Source organism: Pelodiscus sinensis, unplaced genomic scaffold (assembly GCF_049634645.1).
Source record: "Pelodiscus sinensis isolate JC-2024 unplaced genomic scaffold, ASM4963464v1 ctg105, whole genome shotgun sequence".
NCBI classification, from domain to species: domain Eukaryota; kingdom Metazoa; phylum Chordata; order Testudines; family Trionychidae; genus Pelodiscus; species Pelodiscus sinensis.
In genome coordinates this window covers 53,381-76,936 of record NW_027465839.1, presented here as the reverse complement: position 1 = coordinate 76,936, position 23,556 = coordinate 53,381, and the positions used below count along the sequence as shown (strand labels likewise).

General features: G+C 59.1%; 1 protein-coding gene across 1 annotated transcript; it reads right to left on the bottom strand.

The window, feature by feature from the left end:
• Positions 1-3,185: 3,185 nt before the first annotated feature.
• Positions 3,186-22,076, bottom strand: LOC142823567 (class I histocompatibility antigen, F10 alpha chain-like). The gene is made up of 8 exons (XM_075914806.1): positions 21,936-22,076; positions 18,224-18,487; positions 14,772-15,047; positions 6,217-6,492; positions 5,578-5,682; positions 5,302-5,331; positions 4,777-4,809; positions 3,186-3,779 (listed from the first exon to the last, which is right to left on the bottom strand). The coding sequence occupies exons 1-8, from the start codon at positions 21,997-21,999 to the stop codon at positions 3,775-3,777; spliced, it is 1,053 nt and encodes a 350-aa protein (XP_075770921.1). The 5' UTR covers positions 22,000-22,076; the 3' UTR covers positions 3,186-3,774.
• Between the last annotated feature and the right edge of the window lie 1,480 nt (positions 22,077-23,556).

The following is a 23,556-nucleotide window of genomic DNA, read 5'->3' as shown; positions in this document are numbered from 1 at the left end:
ACCTCGTGTTGGCCCAATGTAAGGACGTGGGGGACATGGACAGGTTCCTCAGTGCCTTTGAGAGGGCCTGTGAGCTGCACCGGATCCCCCCGGCCGACCGGCTGCAGCAGCTCACCCCCTTGCTGGGTCAGGAGGCGGCCGGAGTGCTCAACCAGCTGGAGGACCTACAGCCAGGGGATTACAACCGAGTCAAGGAGGCCCTGCTGCACAGGTTCGGGCTGACCCCCGAGATGTACAGGAAGAAGTTCCGGGGGGCGCAGAAAGGGCCACGGGAGACCTATGTGGACCTGGCCTCCCGCCTGGCGCAATACTGCCGCAAGTGGGTGTCTGGAGTTGGAGCCCAGACCGCAGAGGAGCTGCTCACGCTGGTCATGATGGAGCAGTTCTATGAAGCGTGCCCACCCAAACTGAGGCTGTGGCTCAAGGACCGGAGACCAGAGAACCCCCAGGAGGCCGGGAGACTGGCGGATGAGTTCACGGAGAGCCGGTCCGGGTGTGAACGGGAGTCCCGGAGAGAGAGGGAACCGCGCAGAGACCGGATCTGGGCTGAGAGATGGAGTCACATATGAGACAAGCCCAAGAGACAAGGACCAGTCACCTGCACCCCAGAAAACCAGCCAGGGCCCGGGCAGAGCTGACCCAAAAGGGGCTGCAGGACCTGAGCTGCCATCGCTGCGGGCAAAGAGGCCACAAGAGGGCTCAATGCCCCATGCACCAGGACAGGTCCCACGACCTCGGATGTCCCAGGGTTAACTGGCTGAGGCGGGAGGAAGGGCAAGTTGCCCCAGAGGCAGGGGCTGGCAGGCAAACCTCAGCTCAGAGAGAGGGGAAGGATGCTCCTCCCCTGGGAGGTCTGACCCTCGGGAGGCAGATTTCTCCGTGTACCGGGTGGGGGCAGGACGGCCCCTGTGGAGCGAGAGCCTCATACCCCTGGATGTGGATGGTAGGGAGGTGACGGGCTTCTGGGACACGGGGGCGGAGGTGACGCTGGCCTGGCCTGAGGTCATGGCCCCAGAGCACATGGTGCCCAACACTCAGCTGACCCTGAGGGACATAGATGCCCCATGTGTTACCAGAGGGTGGGGAAGGCCCAAGATGGGAGGAAGCTGTTTGGAGGGCCCTACCCCGTAGAGAGGAGCGTTTCCAGAAGGCAGCAATAGAGATAGTGGGGCCTGTTGGCCAGGCGACCTGACGGGGAAAAAATACACCCTGGTAGCCATGGATACAGCCACCCACTGCCCCGGGGCCGTGGCTCTGCCCTGTAGCGAGCAGACACGGTGGCAGACGCTGCTGGCCCTGTTCAGCAGGGGAGTCCCCCAGGAGTCCTCACGGACCAGGGGCCCCGCTTCATGTCGGCCCCGCTCCGGTGCTTGTGGGAGACGCACGGGGCCCGGCTCACCTGGACCCCAGCGTAGGGCGCCCGGCCCAGCGGGCTGGTGGGAGGTTCCAGGGGACCCTGAAGCAGATGCTGGAGGCCTTTATGCTCCGGCACCCGCAGGACTGGGACGAGTCCCTGCCCCCCTGCTGTCTGCACAGGGGGAGGCCCCCGAGGGTCTGCCAGGCTCTCCGGGACCGAGCCGGGGTGCAAAGGGGGAGGGGCCCCCTGGGCTTGCTGAGAGCGTTATGGGAGGGGAAGACCCCCCTGGATGGAGCGTTGGAGGTGGAGGACGTCCTGGCTTTCTGGGGAAGGCTCGCTGGGCTCATGGGCCTGGCCAGAGAGACCCTGGGCAGAGACCAAGGGAAGTGGAAGGGCTGGGACAGCCACCGAAGACGGGCCCATGCCGGCTCCCCCGGAGCCGTGCAGCAGCCGGACAGGGGGGAGCCAGCTCCTGCAGGGCAGCGCCGCAGCCAGCCCGAGCCAAGGGGAGCCAGTGTCACCGCAGCGGCTTTCCCGGGCAGGGGACCCGAACTTCCCTAGGTCACACGCGGAGTGACCCTGCTCAGCTCGCTCTCGGAGGGGGGCAGCTGTGCCGTGGGGGGGGGGCTGTCTGCTCTGTAACCCGGGGTCCCCACCCAGCCATGCTGTGCGATTCCCACTGACTCCCCCACATGTGTATGGCCCAGACACCCCGTCCCAGCCTGGGCAGGGAACAAGGCTCTTCCCAGGGGGAGACAAAGAGGAGAGGGGGAGACAGACACCTTGTTTTGGGGGAAGGGTTAGTTGCTGGCTGGGAAACATGAAAGAAACAGCTTAAGCTGGGGGCTGAGGGTCTGGGGCAACAATGGAGCCCGCCCCCCCCCCAGTCCAAGGCGTCTGAGGCTGCCTGGCCCTGGCCCGTCTGTGCTGGGCCGTGTCCTGGAGAAGCAACAAACCCCCCTGTTCTACCGGCCGGGGGAGTCTGGTCTGGCTGCTCCGGGGGTGCAGGGTTGGGGAGAAACCTGACGCGCCGTCACACCGTGTCACACAGAATTAACCCCTCTCTGCCCCAGCACAGGAGACTGGAGGGTCTGGCCTGGCAGGATGGTGGGGGGGGGGGGGGGGGGGGAGGGAGAGAGGATGCCCAGAGGCTGGAGATAGTACCCATGTGACTCTGTGCCCCTCCCTGCAAGCACCCACCAGGGGGCAGGGCCAGCTGCAGCCCATACACTGAGCCGCCTCATCTCACCCCTCTGCCAGTCTCCCCCTCGTCAGCCCTCCCACCTGGCCCTGAGCCCATGGCAGCGTTGACTCTGGTGTAGACCCATGGAGTGACAGGACCAGAGGGACCCCAAGGCTGGGGGGGTCTATGCCCCAGAGACCCCCCAGGAGAAGGGTCACGAGCCCCCAGAAGCAGTACTGACCCCAACACAACCTGTCTCTCACACACACACCCAGTGTCCATGGAGCAGCTGGACCCAGCCCCTTTGCAGGTGCCAGCCCCGGGCGCATGGCCGGTCCCGGTCCCGGGTGCGCCGCGCATGCCGGTGCCGACCCTGACCCACGCCCCCAGGGGCGTCGCGCGTGCCCTGGCCCCGGCGCCGGCCCCGCGGTGCTTACGGGGGGAGCGCTGGCCCCGGGCGCGTGGCTATGGGGGGGGCCCCCGCCCCCAGGCGTGCAAGTGTCCCCGCCCCCTGATGCCCGGTGGGCAAACGGCCACGCTCCCTGGCGTCCGACAACCTGAAAAGGTTGGGGACCACTGATCTAGGTCTTCCAGAGAAAGCCGTCAGTGATGCCTGAGGAAAGTGATGGCCCCGGTGCTCAAGTCAACAGTCTGGAAATAGTTTTATTTTTGGGTAGGTCCTACAATGACAGGAGCCCAGGCTGCCTGGCCCTGGAATCCATCTTGAATTTGGTATTTCCCACAGGGGTGGGAGAATGGGAGGCAGAGTCCCTGCCCTGGAGAAAGTCCCCAACCCAACACCACATTACACACACAGGTACCAACACATTACAAGCCTCCGGCCGGGCCAGGCTCCCACTCCGTAGGTACCGCCCCTTGCCTGCACCAGGTGGGGTGATGAGAGCATCTCTGTCCGTCCCGCTGTCCAGTCCGAGCCTGTCCTGAGCCCAGGTGGGGGTCTGTGGGAACGAGGGGGCCAGGGTCTTTTCTAACCAGCTGGGTTACGCTGAGTGCAGGGCACAAAAGCAGCAATCAGGGAACGGGGATTGCTTCATGATCCAGGGGTCTGTGATGGGAGCGTCCATTGGCTGATCGATTTGCAGGGGGGCTGCAGAGGGGGCTGGTGCCCGCCCAGACACACCAGAGGACACGGGAAGCAGCTGATTAGCGGCTGCAGGGCGACTGGTCGGTCCGTGCTGCTTTCGTCTCCCTGGGACCCCTCCAGGCGCAGAGGTTACGCTGCACAGAGGAAGCAGAGTCAGGCCTGACCCCAGAGCAGCAGGCAGAGGGGCTCACTGCAGGGACCTGGGGGAACAGATCCCACCCTGTGGGTCCAGCCATGAGCCCCCCCTTTATCCTGCAGCACCACTCCCAGCCAGTCCCAGCTCCACTCCTTCAAGGGAGATTGTCCCCAACTTTCCACCCTGGGGAAAGGTGACGAGCCAGCAGCCTGAGGGCGGGTCTCTCCCTGGAGCAGGCGCCACCTCATGGGGCCACCTGTGGTGGGGCAGCGGATGTAGTGCTGTTTGCTCTCTAGCACTGTCACCAGAGAGGCTGGGCCCGGGGATGAGGGGGGATGCTGCTCCCCAAACCAAGGATGTTACGTGGGGACAGAGCTGCCTGGGGGGGGCGGTGCAGGGAGGGGAGAGCCCCATGCGGATCCCACTCCTCTAGGATCACACCGCACCCACCAGCCTCCTGCGGGAGAAGGCAGAGCCCTGCCCTGCCCATATGAGAACGCTGCGCCAGCGGAAGCCGCGGGTGAACTGAGAACCCCTCCGTCAGAGCAGCACAAGGCCCAGCTGAGACTGTCGCCGTCCGGAGGGGAAGAGCCCTAACACCGCTGGCAGCAGCAGGAGCACCCCCCTCGACTCACTGCAGCGCCCAGGTCTCTGGAGCCGTCCCCGGGTTCTCCCGCCGGGTGGGGCGCCAGGAGCTGACTGTCTGTGGCACAGGGACTCAGAACTGACCTGGCCAGCGCGGGGCCCACGGCTCAGCCTGGCCCCTCCCCTACGGCCCCAGAGACCCTGGGGTGCTGCTGTCAGACCCCCCCCGACAGTGTGCAGCAGGGCCCCCCGCAACCCCAATGCCTTCCCCCAGCTGTCCTGCCGGGGCCCTGCGGCTGCTGGGTAGCAGCTCCCCAAGGCAGGGCCTGGGTGATGTGAGGTTTAAGTGCCAGGGCAGGGGTCTCCCCCAGCGGTGCAGCGAGCAGCCAGCCCCTGAGCTAACACGTTACCTGGTGCGGAGGAGTCGGATCCCTGCTCGCTGCCTGCGGGGTGAGAAGAGGGTTAGCGCCTCCCCAGCACAGCGAGTGCCCCATGGGAGACCTCCCCTCACCCAACAGCCGGGATCCAGCCACAGTCCCACCAGGGGCTAACCTGACGGGGGGGAAAGGGAGAGGGAGGGGATCAGATCACCCTAGGGGTGCAGGTGTGAGGATGAGAGGGAGGGTCTGACAACAAGGGCCAACGAAAGTGTCCGTGTGTGACAGGCGGGGACCCTTCACCCCAGTAAGGACGGGTTCCCTGGGGCCAAGGCTAAAAGGGGAACGGCAGCAACTGGACCAGCGAGGGAGGGGGTGGGGCAGTCAGTGGCATTAGCCAGTCCAGCTGATGGTGCTTGCCAGGCTGGGGCAGACGGGGGGGGGAGTGGGGGGGGTCGCCTGTCACTTGCCCAGCTGCTGTGCACGAGGCACCTGGACCAGGGGCCTGATGTGCAGCCACAGCCCCACAGGCAGAGGCCGAGTGGGCCCCTGACTCACCTGGAGCAACGTAGCCGGGTGGCTTTTTCCCTGCGGAGAGAGAAGAGGTTGCCGTGAGAGCTGCGTCTCCGGTGGGACTGGCTCCCAGCAGCATCCATGGACCAGACCGAGGGGCCGGCCCCAGCGTGGAGCCCTGGGCTCAGACAGTCTGGGGGCAGGGAACTAAGGGCCCAGCGCGAGCAGCCTCCCTTCCCCTGTGCGGTCACACAGCACCATGCTGGCTCCGCGTCACTGCTGCCCCGGAGACCCAACCCAACGCCCAGCCAGAGCCGTTACCTGACTTCTTCCTCCAGACGACAACGCCGATTATCACAGCGATCAGGATGAGGCCAGCGATAACTCCAACCACGATGGCGATCGGCAGAGAGCCAGGGCTGGGCTCTGAAAGCGAGGGGAGAGCCGGTGAGAGGAGCCCTCAAGCCCCCTCCTCCCACTCCAGCCCCCGATTCCCACCAGCCTCACGCAGCCCCATACACTGCCCCACCATGCCCAGGGACAGCACCATCCTCAGTTACTGCAGCAACAGCTGGCAGCTGTCCATGTGCATCCCAACCCAGAGCAACACCGACAGAGGGGGAGCAGCCAGCGCTGCCGTGTTAGGGGACAGATGTTGGGAACAGTCCCGAGGTGGATGCTGAACTCACTCCCTGCAGGCCCCTGCTGGGGGGTTACATCTACACCGTGTGCCCATCTGGGGGTTCTGTAAGCCAGTGCCAGGGACCTGTGGGTCTGCCCCAGCCCCAGTTCTGCTGCTTCCTGCCCTGCCCACTGTCTCCCTCTGGAGTTTCCCACCAGTGTTTGAAATGTCCACCAGAGCCTGCCCTCACGGAGGGCCTCTCCCCTTCCAAGCAGACAGCCACCTTCCCGAGGGGGAGGGCGCCCCAGAGCAGACACTAAGCCACTTGCTGGTCTTACCCCAGGCTCGGTCAACAGGCTCCAGCAGGCTCACGTGCTCCACGTGGCAGGTGTACAGATCCACCTCCTTGGGATCCGCCTCTATGGTGGCCCAGGTGTGGTAGGTCCCGTCGGCGTTGGGCACGGGGCCCCCTCGCCGCATCTCCTGGTCTCTGGTCTCCCCATTCTTCAGCCAGCTCATGCCGATGGCCTGGGGGTAGAAGCCGTGGGCCCGGCAGGACAGCATGGTGGGGCCGTCGGGGGACGTCTTGGCCAGCACCCTCACTTCTGGTGGCTCTGCAAAAATAACCCATGACACAAATTGGACAGCAGCTCTGGAGCTGGGCTATGGGAGATACTGCTGGTGGTCAGGAGAATGGCTGTAGGGAACCCTGAATGGCCTTGCCTTGACAATCACATCTGCCTCAACTACATTGCAGATCTCTGAAAAGCAAACCCCTGGCCTGGTTCAAGTCTGGTGTGCCAAAGCACACAGGAAAGGCTTGGGTTAATAGGGAAGCTGTAAGGGGAATGTGATCAGGAATAGTCACAAAGGGCAAGTCGTGCCTGACCAATCTGATTAGCTTCTATGATGAGGTAACTGGCTCTGTGGCCGTGGGGAAGTCAGTGGATGTGATAGACCTTGACTTTAGCAAGGCTTTTGATACAGTCTCCCACAATATTCTTGCCAGCAAGTTAAGGGAATGTGGATTGGATAAATGGACGGTAAGATGGATAGAATACTAGGACTGGAAGGGATCTCGAGAGGCATTGAGTCCAGTCCCCTGCCCTCATGGCAGGACCCAGCACCATCTAGACCATCCCTGACAGGTGTGTGTCCAACCTGCTCTTCAATACAGCCAGTCCCTGAGTTGCAAACGGTTGAGTTACAACCGTTCGCATTTATGACCAAAGCAGCCATAAATGCGGTCCATGAGTTACGAATGTGATCCATGTTTATGAGCTGCACGGTCGCCATGTAACTCAAGTGTTTGGTCCGTAATTCATTTGTAAGTCGGGGAGAGACTGTATCTCCAGAGATGAGGATTCCACAACCCCCCTGGGCAATTTATTCCAGTGTTTCACCCCCGACAGGCAGGAACTTTTTCCTAATGTCCAACCTAAACCTCCCTTGCTGCAGTTTAAACCCATTGCTGCTTGTCCTGTCCTCAGAGGCCAAGATAAACAAGTTTTCTCCCTCCTCCTTATGACACCCTTTTAGATACCTGAAAACTGCTCTCATGTCCCCCCTCAATCTTCTCTTTTCTAAACTAAACAAACATAGTGCTTTCATCCTTCCCTCCTAGCTCATGTTCTCTAGACCTTTCATCATTCTCGTTGCTCGTCTCTGAGCCTTCTCCAATTTCTCCACATCTTTCTTGAAATGCGGTGCCCAGAACTGAACACAGTACTCCAACTGAGGCCTAATCAGCACAGAGTAGAGCGGAAGAACAACTCCTCGTGCCTTGCTCATAACACTCCTGTTAATGCATCCCAGAATCATGTTTGCTTTTTGTGCAACAGCATCACACTGCTGACTCATATTTAACTTGTGGTCCACTATGACCCCTAGATCCCTTTCTGCCATGCTCCTTCCCAGACAGTCGCTTCCCATTCTGTGTGTGTGAAACTGATTGTTCCTTCCTAAGTGGAGCACTTTGCATTCATCCTTATACACCTCCATCCTTGTGACGGCGCGTTGGGGGTCCCCTGTCTCCTGCACCCCAAAATGGCACAAACAGACTCCTCCAGCCAGTGGAATTGAGGGTGGTTTATTACTTCTCCAAGATACAGCACAGCACAGATGTCATCTGGTTACAGGAACTGGGGCTAAGAGGCCTCAGTGCCCCCCCCTTGAGATGGGGGAGTCCCAGCCCCCCTCCCCAGCTCCTTCTCCCCTGCTTTCCAGCCAGGAACTAACTACCTCTTCTCCAGACCTGCCCCCAGCCACGGGCAGCCTTCTACCTTTCTTTGTTCCTCTCCATGGGGGGTAGCTGGTCAGACAGGTTGAGACACCCATTGCATAGTGACTCATCCTGTTTTGCTGGGCCGTGGTACCAACTGCAGCCAGTGGGGGTTACCCCAGAGCCAGCAGCATAGAAACCAGCCAGGTACCCCCACTACGTCACAGTTCTCCCCCCTCCGAGAGCGAACTGAGCAGGGTCACTCCGCTCGTGACCTAGGGAAGTTCGGGTCCTCTGCGTGGGAACCCGCCCTGGGGACATGGGTGCTCCCTTTGACTCGGGCCGGCCGTGGCGAGGCCCCACATGAATTGGCTTCCCTCTGTCCACTCGCCGCCCCGCTCCAGGGCAACTGGCACAGGCCTGTCCTCGGGGGTCACACCCACCCTTCTGCTGGCCTTGATCCCTGGCCAGGGTCTCTCGGGCCGGGGCCATGAGCCCAGCGAGCCTTCTCTGGACAGCCAGGGCGGCTTCCACCCCCGAAGCTCCATCCAGGGAGGTCTTCCCCTCCCATAACTCTCTCAGCCAGCCCAGAGGGTCTATCTGGGGTAGAGACCCCCAAGCCGCTTTCCTCCTGTCTTGGGCCTTCCCGCCCCTCTGGCAGGAGTCACAGGACCGGCAGTACCGCCGCACGGCTGTAAAGATTCCCGGCCAATAGAAGTGTTGGAGCAGCCTCAGCCGGGTGCTCCGGATCCCCCGGTGGCCCCCAATGGGGACGTCGTGGGCCAAGTACAGCAGCTTGAGGCGATACTTTCAGGGGACGACCAGCTGCCGCTGGACCCCCCATGCCCTCGCCTTCCTGGGGGGAAGCCATTCACGGAACAGGAGTCCACGCTCCCGCAGGAATCTCTCCTGGCCACCTCTCCCCCGGGGCTGAGCTGCATGGAGGCCAGCCTGGTCCCTCAGCCTCTGCAAGGAGGGGTCTGCCTGCACCTCAGCCTGGAATTCAGCTGCTGAGGCAGGGATCGGGACCTGTCCCCCACCTCTGCCTAGGTCCGGAGTCCCAGCCTGGCTGGACCCCGTGTCCACTGGGATGGGACCCTGAGGCTGCTGCCAGGAGTCCTTCCCTGGACCCAGGTTGTCAGCCCCCTGCTGGCTCTGGCTCCGGGTAGTGACTAGAGCCCGCTGGGGTTCATGGGGCCACTCCTCTAGGTCATTCCCCATCAGCACCTCGGTGGGCAAGTGCGGGTGCACCCCCACTTCCTTGAGGCCTTTCTTCGCCCCCCATTTCAGATGCACCCGGGCTACAGGCACCTTAAACGGGGACCCATCTATGCCCTTCAGGGTCAGCTGCGCGTGGGGTAGTATCCGCTCCGGGGCCACTATGTCGGATCGGGCCAGAGTCACCTCCGCCCCCGTGTCCCAGAAGCCCGTCACCTTCCTACCATCCACCTCCAGGGGTATGAGGCACTCGCTCCGCAGGGGCCGTCCTGCCCCCACCCGGTACACGGAGAAATCCGCCTCCTGAGAATCAGACCTCCCAGGGGAGGTGCACTGAGCATCCTTCCCCTCTCTCTGAGCTGAGGTTTGCCTGCCAGCCCCTGCCTCTGGGGCAGCCTGCCCTTCCTCCCGCCCCAGCCAGTTAACCCTGGAAAGTCCCCGGTCCTGGGACCTGGTGCACTGAGCCCTCTTGTGGCCTTTTTGCCCACAGCGCTGGCAAGTTAGGCTTTGGGCTGTCTCTGTCCAGGGCCTGGCTGGTTCTCTGGGGCACAGACGACCTGTTCCTTGGGCTCGCCTCGGAGTTGACTCCCTCCATCGCTCAGCCGAGATCCGGTCTCTGCGCGATTCCCTTTCTCTCCAGGACTCCCATTCACACCCAGACCGGCTCTCCATGAACTCATCCGCCAGCCTCCCGGCCTCCTGGGGGGTCTCTGGTCTTCGGTCCTTGAGCCACAGCCTCAGTTTGGGTGGACACGCTTCATAGAACTGCTCCATCAGGACCAGCTTGAGCAGCTCCTCTGCGGTCTGGGCTCCGACTCCAGACACCCACTTGCGGCAGTATTGCGCCAGGCGGGAGGCCAGATCCACATAGGTCTCCCGTGGCTCCTTCTGCACCCCCCAGTAACTTCTTCCTGTACATCTCGGGGGTCAGCCCAAACTTGTGCAGCAGGGCCTCCTTGACTCGGTTGTAATCCCCTGGCTGTAGGTCCTCCAGCTGACTGAGCACTCCGGCCGCCTCCTGGTTCAGTGCGGGGATGAGCTCCTGCAGCCAGTCAGCTGGGGGGACCCGTTGCAGTCCACAGGCCCTCTCAAAGGAGCTGAGGAACCCGTCTATGTCGCCCACGTCCTTCAATTGGGCCACCACGAGCCTCTCCAAGCGTCTGTCAGTCCTGGGCCCCATCCACTCTTGGCACAGCCGGTGCCCCGCCGGTTCTCTGCTCTGCCATGGCCAACTCATGCTGTCGCTGCCTCTCTCGATCTTGGCGCTCCTTCTCTCGATCTTGGCGGTCCCTCTCTCGGTCCTGGCGGTCCCCCTCTCGGTCCTCTACTTCCAATTCCTTGATCCACAGCTGGATCTCCAGCCGCCGCAGCTCTGCTGGGCTGGCCCCTGCCCTAGATGGGCTACGGCTTGCAGGCCTCCCGGGAGACGCTGTCTCATCTCTCCGGTGGGTTCCAGCGCTCCTCCCCCTCTCTGAGACTGACACACTCTCAGGGGGGGTCTGGCTGCTTCCCCTGGGGACAAGATCCTGGCCCTGTGGCCGGTCATTCTCTTCCAGCTGGGCAATCAGCTGGGCCTTGGTTGCTTTCCGCACAGGCAAGCCCCTCTCTCTGCACAGCCCCACCAGCTCTGCCTTCAAGAGTCGGGCGTAGGCCATCTGCCCGCTGGTCCCCTCGGTGCAGACTCACCAGTCTAGTGCTGCAGCGCCCCACAATTCCCAGGAACTGCTTCGCTCTGTCTCCAGCACGCCTGGCTCCAGGGCTCTTGCTTCTACTGCGCCTTGTCGCTTGCCGCTGGGAGCTTCATCCACGGGGTGCAGTGCATCCCACTTCTGACACCAGTGTGACGGCGCGTTGGGGGTTCACCGTCTCCTGCACCCCGAAATGGCACAAACAGACTCCACCAGCCATCCGCTGGTAGAATAGAGGGAGTTTATTGCTTCTCCAGGAGACAGCACAGCACAGATGTCATCTGGTTACAGGAACTGGGGCTAAGAGGTCTCAGTGCCCCCCTTGAGATGGGGGAGTCCCAGCCCCCTCCCCAGCTCCTTGTCCCCTGCTTTCCAGCCAGGATCTAACTCTCCTCTTCCAGCCCTGCCCCCAGCCAGGGCCGCATCCACCTTCCTTTATTCCTCTCCATGGGGGGTGGCTGGTCAAACAGGTTGACTCATCCCCCATCTTGCTCAGAGGTGCTACAGACAGCAGCCAGTGAGTTAGCAAGTTCCCCTCCACTACGTCACAATCCTGTTTACCTCAGGCCATTTCTCCAATTTGTCCAGGTCATTTTGAATTACAACCCGTCCTCCAGAGCAGTCACAACCCCACCCAGATTGGTATCATCTGCAAACTTAATAAGCGTCCTCTCTATGCCAATATCTAAATCGTTGATGAAGATATTGAACAGAGCCGGTTCCAAAACAGACCCCTGTGGAACCCCACTTGTTCTGCCTTTCCAGCAGGATTGTGAACCATTAATAACGACTCTCTGGGAACAATTATCCAGCCAGTTCTGCACCCACCTTCTAGTAGCCCCATCTAAGTTGTATGTGCCTAGTTTATTAATAAGAATATCATGCGAGACCGTATCAAATGCCTTACTAAAGTCTAGGTATATGACATCCACCGCTTCTCCCTTATCCACAAGGCTTGTTATCCTATCAAAGAAAGCTATCCGATTGGTTTGACATGATTTGTTCTTTACAAATCCATGCTGGCTGTTCCCTATCACCTTATTATCATCCAAGTGTTTGCAAATGGATTCCTTAATTACTTACTCCATTATTTTTCCTGGTACAGAAGTTAAACTGACTGAAAGCTGGCTAGACTGTTGGGCCCAACGGGTAGTGATCAATGGCTCAATGTCAGGTTGGCGGTTGGTTTCTAGCAGAGTGCTCCAAGAATTGGTTCTAGGGCCGGTTTTGTTCAACATCTTTATTAATGACCTGGATGAGGGGATGGATTGCACCCTCAGCAAGTTTGCAGATAACACTCAGCTAGGGGGAGAGGTAGATACGCTGGAGGGCAGGGAAGGGTCCAGAGTGACCTGGACAGATTAGAGGATTGGGCTACAAGAAATCTGATGAGGTTCAACAAGGACAAGTGCAGAGTCCTGCCGGTGGGGTGGAGGAATCCCAAGCATTGTTCCAGGCTGGGGACCCACTGGCAGAAAAGGACCTGGGGGTTACAGTGGATGAGAAGCTGGATATGAGTCAACAGTGTGCCCTTGTAGCCAAGAAGGCTAATGGCATAGTAGGGTGCATTAAGAGAAGCATTGCCAGCAGATCCAGAGATGTCATCATTCCCCTTTATTCGGCTCTGGGGAGGCCACATCTGGAGTATTGTGTCCAGTTCTGGGCCCCCCACTACACAAAGGACGTGGGCGCATTGGAGAGGGGCCAGCGGAGGGCGACCAAAATGATGAGGGGGCTGGAGCACATGACCTATGAGGAGAGGCTGAAGGATTTGGGTTTGCTGAGTCTGCAGAAGGGAAGAGTGAGGGGGGATTTGAGAGCAGCCTGCAACTCCTGGAGCAGCTGGAGAGAGGCTGTTCTCAGTAATGACCCATGGCAGAACGAGGAGCAATGGGCTTGAGTTCCAGTGGGGGAGGTCTAGGTTGGAGATTAGTAAAAACTCTTTCCCTAAGAGGGCGGGGAAGCGCTGGGCCGGGTTCCCGAGGGAGGGGTGGACTCTCCATCCCTAGAGGTGTTTAAGTCTCGGCTTGACCAAGCCCTGGCTGGGATGTTTGAGTTGGGTTGGTCCTGCCTTGGGCAGGGGGCTGGACTTGACAGCTCCTGAGGTCTCTGCCCTCCCTGGGATTCTAAGATTCTATGAGAGTCAGGAATTGTTTTGCATAACAATGCAGACTAAGCCTGATACAGTGAGACCATGTCAAAAACACACAACAAGCAGCCTTTTAGTGGTACTTCTGTTCAGATAAGCAAAAATATCAGAGTACAGCCATGAAACTGTTAACTGCGCACGTAGTTTTAGCAGTATCCTGCATGGCAGAATGTACTCCAAATATGAGTATAACAGAACAACTGAGTCAAGTATAAATATAGGTGTAGAACACATAATCAGGGGAAGGGAGAGGGGATGTTTTTACACCCAAGGTCACTTTTTAAATGTCAGGACAAGCAAAGATCTATCACCACACCCTTGCCCCAAGACCCCACCCTCTCCTTGAAACCCGTCCTCTCGTTTCACCTCCTCTCCGTCACTTGCTATCCCCAGCCTTTATACACTCCACACTGCCGCTTTTTTTAAATTTTCAATTCTTCTGTAGGAAGAGGTTTTTGCAAACATTTGACCCATCTAGACTGGACCAAATTTCAGAAAACCCCTTCTTTTGGAAGCCCCCTTATTCCTCGTGGAACGAGGAATATAGGGGTGACTGAAAGAGCATGTTTGCTCTTCCACTAAAAAAGTGCATCCCTGGATGCAGAAGAGTTTTTCTGGGATATAACTTCTGAAGTCTAGCCATACCCTCACTGGGTTGAGACAGGAGGTACGGGCTCTGGGGTGGGAATGAGGGATTTGGGTGTGGGAAGGGATGAGAGTTGTGAGCTCTGGGAAGGAATGTGGATGCAGGAGGAGGTGGAGAAGGGGATGTTGTCTCGGGGAGGGGGCTCCAGGCTGGGGAGTGTTGGGCTCAGGTGGAAGGTTGGGGTGCTGAGCAAGCCACAAGCTTGTGGATGTGACAGTGCAGGAGTTTGGGTTGGAGTATGTGAGGGGTTCAGGGCAGGGAGGTTGGGGGTTAGATGGGCAGTGTGTGGATGGTGCAGATTTGCAGGGTGTGGATGGTGCAGGAGTGTTGTGGCAGAAGACCGAGGATGTGGGGGTGCAGGAGTTTCAGGGCAGGGGGTTCCAGTGTATGATGGGCTCAGATCTAGGGTCTGGGGGAAGGGGGAGTGTAGGAGTGTCATGATGCTGTGGCCAGATGGGGACTTGGCCCCAATTGGGGGCTGTTGGCCAGGATTCATTTTTAAAAAACATTTTATTACCTGTTTAGAAAATGAAAAGCCATTTCATTCCAAAGTAAATCCACATCAGGCTGTTTCACCTGAACAATATCCCTCCTTGAGGTCAGTTAACTCCTAAAATACATTTCATGGAATTCCCAACAAAAGTTCCAAACTTAGTCCAGCTCCCTCCTCCCATGTCTATAGTCCTTAAACCTCGCCTGAGTCACTAGGCCCGACGCGTGTTTTTGGAGAGGAGCAGCTCCACTCCCTGTTCTGCCCACAGAGCTGTTACAGCCAAATCCCGTTCTCCCTCCGGCTCAGGCCTGGGTCCAGGATGGGGAGGAGGAGGAGGGAGTGAGGAGGGTCACCTGAACTCCCCAGTCCCATCAGCAGTGTTGGAAATGGGGAATGGGGGAGGAAGTGGTTAGTGGCAGGAGGAGAAGGGAAACAGGCCAGTGAGCGATGCCTTGGGGCAGGGGGCGTCCCAGCTCACCCGTCCTCTGCAGCGTGTGCTTCCCGTATTCCAGGTATTTTTTCAGCCACTCGATGCAGATCTGCTCCAGGTAGTTCTTATCACTCTGCAGGAAAGCTCTCTCAGCCTCCCATTTCTGCTTGGTGACCTGCGCTCCAGCGTCCGTCGCCGTCCACGTCAGCGTGTCCTTGTCGAAGCTGACGAAGTCTCGCCCATCGTAGGCAAACTGGTCAAACCCCTCGGTGGTGCCATCATCCCAGAGATCACAGCCGTACATTTGCTGCCAGGTGTGAAGCCCTGAAACTCACACAGCACCAGGGTAAGGTGGGGACTGGAAAAGCAGCTGCAGAGCTGTCCCCACCCTGGAAACACTCCCCAGCCTTCCCCGCCCCTCCCCCCCCCCCAAGATATGGGGCCTGCACCAGGTGGGTTCCTGCCTGCTGCTGGTGGTTCGCATGATGACCCTCTGCCTTGCCACAGGCCTGCACCAGGCTGGGCAGAGAGGGCCTGTGGGTACCAGGTTTTCCCAGCTGACTGCTACTACTCAGCCCAGTGGCAGGAAGAGGAGACCCCACAACCCCAGCTTCCCATCTCGTGTCCTCTACTACACTGACCATACACCCTGATATTTCCAGGACCATCCTGTATTGAAATGCTCTGTCCTGGTACCCCATCATGTAGTGAAATGTCCTGGAAAGCCTCGCTGGACACTTCACTACTTGAAGGGACACCGACCAGCTTGAAGGAAGAAGCAAGCACCATTCCATTGCTCCTTACATGGTGCAGCAGCCTCCTCCCCCTCCCCACCAGTGTAACAATCTGGCTTTTCTGTAGCCATGTGAGAAGGTCTGTGCTAGGCCTGAACCAAAGCCGCCTTCTGCAGCCACACTGAAGAGCAGCAGCCAGTAGCTGTAAGGCCTGGAGTCATATCCTCACCGTTCCATCTACATTGTATTACGAAATGCCACACCAGGCTGTGAGGAGGGGCCGTTGCCTTGGTCGCTCCCCACTGTCACCGGATAAAGAAACAGATCCCAAGATGGGTAAAGAAATTTGTGCGTAACACCATTGTGTCTGGCCAGAAACTGCTTATCAATAGAGGATGTTGTGGAATCCTCATACTATGACACTTCCCTATTGTTTGACTGTGTGACCTCAGTCTGGTTTGTAACTGTTTCTGGCTGCTGGATAATTAATGTTGCTAGGTGTAAATCAATGAAGGTGTGGGGGATGATTGGTTAGGTCATTTTGTTATGATTGGTTGCTAAAATGATACTAAAATACTTGGTGACGGTCTAGCTAAGCAGAGCTCAGGTTTCACTATATGAACTGGGGTCCAAGAAGAAGACGATGAGAAGGAAAGGAAGGAAGAAAAGGCTGGAAGAGGACCAGGAGGAGGGGGAAGACCTGGAAGAAGAACTCACCTCTGAGATACAGCCTGAGACCAGAGAGACTGACCTGATCCTGGCCAACAGGGGAAGTCTGCTGGCCTGTATCAGAACTGGTGAGCATGACCCTGTGTGCTCAGCATGTGCACTCTGCTTGTTTGGGAATTGTCAATCACTAGAGGATCAGGACATTACTGTGCAAGGCTCTTCCAGTGGCTAAAGATCCTGCCAACCCGCAGGTTGTTACACCCTGGGCCCTAGGAATTGGGTGAGGGTGGGTGTGTAAATTCACAGGGTTGCACCTTGAGCCCTAGGAACTGGGTAAAGGTGGGTGTGTCCCTCCAGCGTGGAAGGGAGAGAGATATTTGTGCAGGTAACACCAGCAGGACACTTAGGGCAGCTGGGCCAGCTTCCAGTGGCATGCAGCCCCTCCCTCTCCCCTCTCAGGACTGGCTCTGCCATGTGGGGTCCTGGTCCAGCAGCACCGCCTCCCACTCTGGGATTGCTGCAGGGCAAGGAATGCTTGGGTTCGGCAGGTGCCCAGAATACAGCAGAGACCACCTGTGGTGCTATTTTTACTATTGCAGTCTAGTCCCTGTGGGTGGCCTCAGCTTCAGCTGGAGTCAAGCAGCAGCTGCATGAGGCGTGTTCCAGCCAGGGCAGCCTCTCTGGAATGGGCCTTGTGCAGCTGCTGCTTGACTCCAGCTGGAGCTAGGGCCACCCATGGGGACCAGGACTATGGTACTAAAAATAGCACCACAGGCAGCCTCTGCTTCAGCCCTGGCATGTGGCTCTGCCCCAGAGGCTTCTGGAGCCTGGACCACAGTAATAAAAATAGCACCACAGCCTTGGTTCTAGCCCACGCAAACTGCCTTCTATGTGGAAGCCAGGAAGTGAGGGAAGAGGCGAGGGGAGGCAGGAGAGGAAAGGAAGGGGCTTGTGCTGAGGGGAAAGGAGAGGACCAGGACACTAGAAGAAAGGGGAAGGCACCAAGGGACAGTGTGGAGGAGAGACAAATGCCACAGGGCCAAGAGGAGACAATGAGGAAAAGGGCAGGGGGGAAGGGAAGGGAAGGTGTCAGTGGGAGTGGGAAAGGGAAGGGGACAGGGTAATGCTGGGAGAGGAGAGGAGAGGGGAGGGACAATGGGGGCAAGAGGGAGGAAGAGGAGAGGGGAGCAGTGGGTACATGGAGAGGAGGGGTTGAAAGGAGGGGATGGAGCAAGTTGTATGTGGGGCAGAGGGTGGTGATGGGGAGGGCACCAAGGAGAAGAAGGCAAGGAGGGCAGGGGCAGGGAGGGAAGGGGGAGGCACCAGGATGGTGCAAGGGAAGATGCAGATTCCAGGAGATTGTGGGATGTGGTGCCCACCCGGCTGTGTGAGACAGCATGATCTCCCACCTCACTGTCCTGGGGGGTTGTGAGCCTGCACAGTGAGTGCCTGGCCTCCGGGGACCAGTGCTAGGGAGGTGAAAGGTTAAACCCGTGGGGGCTGCAGCAGCTCCCCCCCACTTTAATCAGTTCCCCAAGGTGTTAACGCCACATTCAACCCCTTATTCCATGGGGTTTTACATCCCTATCGAGTGGCTCTCAGCTGCTCCCCCCAGTGGCAGAGACACACTTGCAAATCAGACCCCAAATGGCTCACACTAGGGCAAATAAAAAGGCAGAACCACCTTTATCTGACCCTCCATTCACAAGCTCCCAGCATTACCAGGCCAGCCAGAGGTAGGGGATCTGCCCCATGGCCACCAGGGGGTGCTACAGCAGGGCCCCTCATTCTCCGGCATGTGTTGTGCTGGTCTGGCCCCAGCCCCTCTCGTCCCTGGGCTCTGCTGGGAACTCAGCCACCGGTCCCACTGGCAGGCAGGGGGTGACTGGGGGCTGCCCCACGCCCAGACTGGAAGGGCCCATCCCACATGGGGTTTGCAGTGTGGGTCAGTGGCACTCAGCCCCTTACACACACCCCAGTGTAACCCTCGTTTCACATTGATCCCCTTGCCCCTGCACTGTGTCGAGTCCTTCCATCTCCTCGCCCCCCCCCCAGTGCGGAGTGAGCCTGTGGCTATGGGTCAGGGCCCCCACTCACCGCCGCTGTGGTTGTAGCGGTGGAGGGCGATGTTCAGGTTCACTCGGAACGTGGCTTGTAAGCTCTGTGATTTCTGTGTCTCCTGCTCCCAGTACTGCGCGTCCATATGCTGCGCCATCCAGTCTGCACCGGGCTCCTCTCTGCCCCGCTCGCTGTCGTAACGCACGAAGGGCTGCCCGTCTACGTACCCGACCGTGCTGAACTGGGGCAGCCCCGGGCCAGGCTCCGACACGCCCGTGTAGAAATAGCGCAGGGAGTGCCGGCCTGCAGGGAGATGGGGGGTGGTCAGAGCTGCTGGCGCCAACAGGACCCCCCACCGCACCAGGGAAAGGGGCATGACTGGAGGGGTTGTGAGCAGAGAAAGGGGCCATGGAGAAGTTCAGTGCATTGGGCCTCCAGGAGCCCCAGGGCAGGGTGGGGCAGGAGGAGATAACGGCACAAGATGCGGGAGCTGAAGCTGTGTGTTGGGGGGGGCGGGGGCAGGGGGACTGTGACACCAGTGAGAGTCCAGAGCCCCTGCATGCACAGGGACAGCCCTGCCCTGCCTCTGAGCCGGGGGACCAGGCAGAGCTAAGGGGATACCAAACTCCCCCCTTTTCTCCCCTCAGTCAATCTAGCTGCTGATCACCCTGGGTCCCTACTGCCAGCCCCAGCCACTTTCCATCTCCCCTCTCTTCCTGCAGAGTGTAGGGCTGGGGACACTGCTGCTCTCTGACTATTTATAGAGTCAGTGAACCCACCTCCTAGATGTGGCTCCAATCCCATATGAACAGCCAGGCTGGGTCAGAGCAAAGGCCCATCCAGTCCCACGTCCTGTCTGCCCAGCGCCCAGTGCCCGGAGCCCCAGAGGGAGGGGACAGAACAGAGAAAAATCCAGGGATCCCTCCCCTGTCCCCCATTCCCGGCCCCCAACACACAGAGACCAGGGACCCCATTCCTACCCACCCTGACTAATAGCCATCTATGGACCTAACCTCCATGAATCTGTCTTGCTCTTTATTGAACCCTGCTAAAGTCCTGGTCTTCACCACATCCTCTGGCGAGGAGTTCCACAGGTTGACTGTGTTGTGTGGGGGGGAAAAAAAACTTCCTTTGGTTTGTTTTAAACCTCCTGCCTGTTCATTGCTGCTCTCTTCTGTACCTTTCCCACCCCTATTGCTTTTCTGGAGATGAGGTGGCCACATATGTATGCAGGATTTATATAGAGGCAATAAGCTATTCTCTGTCTTATTCTCTATCCCTTTCTTAATGATTCACAACATTCTGTTTGTGTCTATGATGGCCACTGCTGCTGAGTAGATGTTTCCAGAGAACTAGTTTTGTATCACCTGCAAATATTACCACTTCACTGTTTACCCTTTTCCCCCAGATAATTTATGAGTATGTTGAACAGTTCTGGTCCCAGTATGCACCCCCAGGGGGCACCACTAGTTACTATGGATGTTAAATATTGGTTAATTGAATAGTTAATTAACCTAATGAATTCTGATTGGTTACTTGAGTATTCTACCCCCACCCCACCATCCCTCATCACGTAGCTGACAAAAAAACCTCAGATGTTAGATAGGTACTTAGCCCCTCCTAGTCATTCCAGCAGCTGTGGCATTAGGCACACATTGAAATGAGATACTGCAGTGACTTTTCAAAAATCAATACAGAATCTAATGGCCCCATAAGGTTTTGGCACTAGGACAATAAGACTTTTCCACTCCCATCTCAAGCATTGTCCTAATCTCCTTCTGGGCGGCCTCCCACATCTTTCTCGGAAAGGGCCGGTGTCGGTGTCTCACCTGTCCTGGTTCTGTTGCAACGTGATGGTGGATCAGATTTGTCTGCCCTTGCTGGGTGAACATCTCTAAAGGCTTTGGGAGGTCTTACAAAGCTATTTGAGGGTGCCATTAAACCACTCTATGAATCTGTCTGTTTGGGGGTGATATACCGATGTCTGGAGGGTTCTAACATGCATGAGGTGGCACAACTCAGCAATTAGTTTGGATGAAACACTGATACCCTGATTCATCAAGATGTCTTTGGGAATGCCTACCATTGCGAATACCTTCACCAGCTCATTCGCTATGTTCTTTGCAGTTGCTACCCACAACGGCACAGCCTTTGGGTACCTAGTTCCATAATCTACTATCACCAGGATGAATCAGTTCTTCTCCAAGGGTCCCACCAGATCCATACCCACATGCTCAAATGCACAAGGGGGGCCTTAGGTACACCCTTTGGCCCAGCTCGCTGGCATTCAGGGCATGAAGCACACTAATCTCTAGCCTCCTGGTGTATACCCTCATGTGTCTGAGGGTCAGCCACCACCTGATCCAGTGATCCTTCTGGATCTCAAAGCATGGCTCCTGCAGATATCTTCCCCCCTTTATTTCTCCTGGGTTGCAGGCCTTAGCTTGCTCCCATGCCCAGCTCAGGGTTTGGTCTTCCCTCTATTCTTTCAGGAAGTCTATGTCCCTGTCCAGCTCTACCTAGATATCCTCCTCCGGGGCATCTCTACTGGGATTCAAAGTTTACCCATGTAGTTGGGTAAGGATGCACATCTCCATGGACACACTGAAGGTTGAGCATCTCTTCAGCTAGCTAGAGGTCCCATACCACACCTTCTCTTATAGTGGTCTGGTAGATGCATCCAAATCGCTGGCCTTCATGCCTACTACTACCACAGGGATTGCCAGTTTGCTAGGTTGGGGCTCCCATGCCTGATGGATGCAGGGCCATCAGTCATCTCTATGGTCTGCAAATATCCCCTTGTCTCAGGGTAACACAGAATCTGTAAGCAGCCTTAAGTAGCCAGAGTCTGTAGGATTGGGGCTAGCACCCTGGTAGGGGAACCCAGACCCACCCTGCTCCACTGGGTCCCAACCCAGGGAGTAGTAGATTGATCTACTACTCTCTCAGTGGGGCATCTGGCCAAAACATGCCGACTGTACTCAGGGCAGGAGAAGCCACCCCTGCACCCTCCCCGAGTTGCTTCCCACTAGTGCTGCTGGGGACCATATAATGGCTGGGCCTCCCAGCTCCCTGACAGCAGCTTCTCCCTGGGGCACCGCTGGGGCTGTGTAGTCACTGCAGTGATGCCAGGCAACAAAGTGCAGCTGGAAACCACTTGAAAGCCACCACAGCCCACCCGGCTCTAAACAGGCTGCTCAGCCCTGGAGAACGGGGACCAGGGAACAGTCTCAACCACAGCAGGGATAGAAGGACAATCCTTGCCCCTCTCCCCACCCCTTGGGAGTGCCCAAGCTCCTTGCCCAGCTGGTGCAGGGGATCCCAGCGGCTCCTAGCTGCGGTGCCAGGAGCTCACGCTCAGACTGAGTCCTGCCCAATGCACAGACCCTGGGGCGCCCGCCTCCCCCCGGCCTGGGCACAGGGCCAGAGATGACGGGCACTGCAAACAGGAGCTGGGCCTGACCTGCGTGGGTGACAGCTGGGCAGCGCTGGGATGGGGGTCCCCCCAGCTGGGTGTCGCTGGGGGCTGTGGCCAGAGCCAGACCCCACACTCATGGGCAGTCCCTAGGGATGCCAGATGGTTTCAACAAAAATACGGGACACACTTGCCATGACATCACAATTGGCCCAGGCAGGGGCAAAGCATGGGGGGTCTCACCCCACCCCGGCCAGAACCGGACCCCGCCGCGGAGAGCAGAGCCCAGAATGGCAGAGACCCCCTGTCGCGCCCCCCCAAGGCTGCCCCACTCACCGGCCTGCCCCCCCTGCAGGGCCACGGACCCCACCAGCAGTAGCAGCAGCAGCGCCGGGCCCATGGCCGCGCCAGGATCGGGGCCCCTGCCCGCAGCCGGGATCCGAACTCGAACCAGTCACCTCCACCACGCGGTTCCTACCGGGCCACGCCCCCCTCGGCCGCCATTGGCCGGCAGGGGAACGCTCCGGCCAATGGGCCGCGCGCATCCTCGTCGCGTCACCGGTCGCCGGGCTCAACCCGGTCCGGGCAGGTTGGGCCGGGGAAAGCAAAAGTCCCAGCCAGGATGAGCCCCGCCCCCAGTCTTGAGGCCACGCCCCCTGGTTAGCGCCCCGCCTCCAACCCTGAGGCTCCTCCCCTTTTCCCGGCTCAGGGCTGGACAGGCACTGGCTTTGCAGCCAGCCACAGGGGTGGGAAGTTTCCCTCTGGGGAGAGCAGGGCCCCCCACTCCAGGCGCTGGGACCACCCACAGACACAGGGAGGGCAGCCCTGGGTGTGGGACCAGCTGGCGCTCAGGGGCTTGCAGGAGCAGCAGCTGAGACCTGGGCCGGGGCTCTGGGCCGCTAACACCCTGCCCGGGGCTGGCCACTGGATTTACTAGCGCCACAGGGGAAGCCACGATAGTCGGTCACTGGAAAACCGTAAAACCAACCACTGGGCTGCTAGCACTGTATAAACCAACACAACACGGAGCCGGGAGCATGGGCTTTGTGGGCACAGCCCCCTTCTTCCGCTGGCCTGGCCGGAGTTCAGAAAGGGTCAGTTTCCAAATAAACGGGATGGGGAGGAGAAGAGAAGGAAAAAGAAGAAAAAAAAAGTGGGTCTGTCACATGCCCAGGATTGTGCCCGTCTTGTTTGGTGACAGGCTGGACTCTTCCCCGCTCCGCGGAGCCCGTCCCCACCCGCAGGTGCCCCCAGCCCCACCTCAGCCTCCCTCCAGGGCTCCCGGCAGTGCCACAGAGAGCCCCCCCCCATACACCTGATCCCTGCAGCCCCCAGAGCCCTGTCAATGCCCCCATGAACCCCAATCCCACAGAGCCTCTTTAAACCCCCCCCCTCCGGCACTGGACCCCAGTCCCCCACCCCGACTCCCGCCAGCACCCTCGGGCTCACATCACACGGCCTCATCGGAACCAGGTGAACAGCCACGTCGCCCACACCCCACGTTTCCCCTGTGCCCCCTGATGTGTGCCCCACTGAGCCCTAGAGTGCCCCTGGGGGGAGAGGGGAGGGCTATCTGGGGGCTGGGATTCTGGGGGTAGGGGGGCCACTAACTGGGGGGGTTGGGGTCCTTGGGAGAGGGGGGGAGGGGAGGTGGGGCTCTGGGGTCCTCGGAAGGGGGGAGGGGAGCTAGGGGTCTGGGATACTGGGCAGGGAGGGAATCCCCTGTCTGGGAACAGGACCGTGTGACCCAGCCGGGAAGCCCCAGTCTCCCAGGCACGCTGGGACCGGGCCGGGGCCACCACTCTGCAGTGCTGCTGTAGCCAGGCTGGGCCCAGGGCGATTCAGGACACCTGGGGGGCACCCCCTGGCTGGCCCGGGGACACTGGAAGGGGAGAGTTAGGCTGCACTGGGGGGGGGGGTCAGGGAAGGTTCCCCATAAGCCCAGCTCATCCCTTGA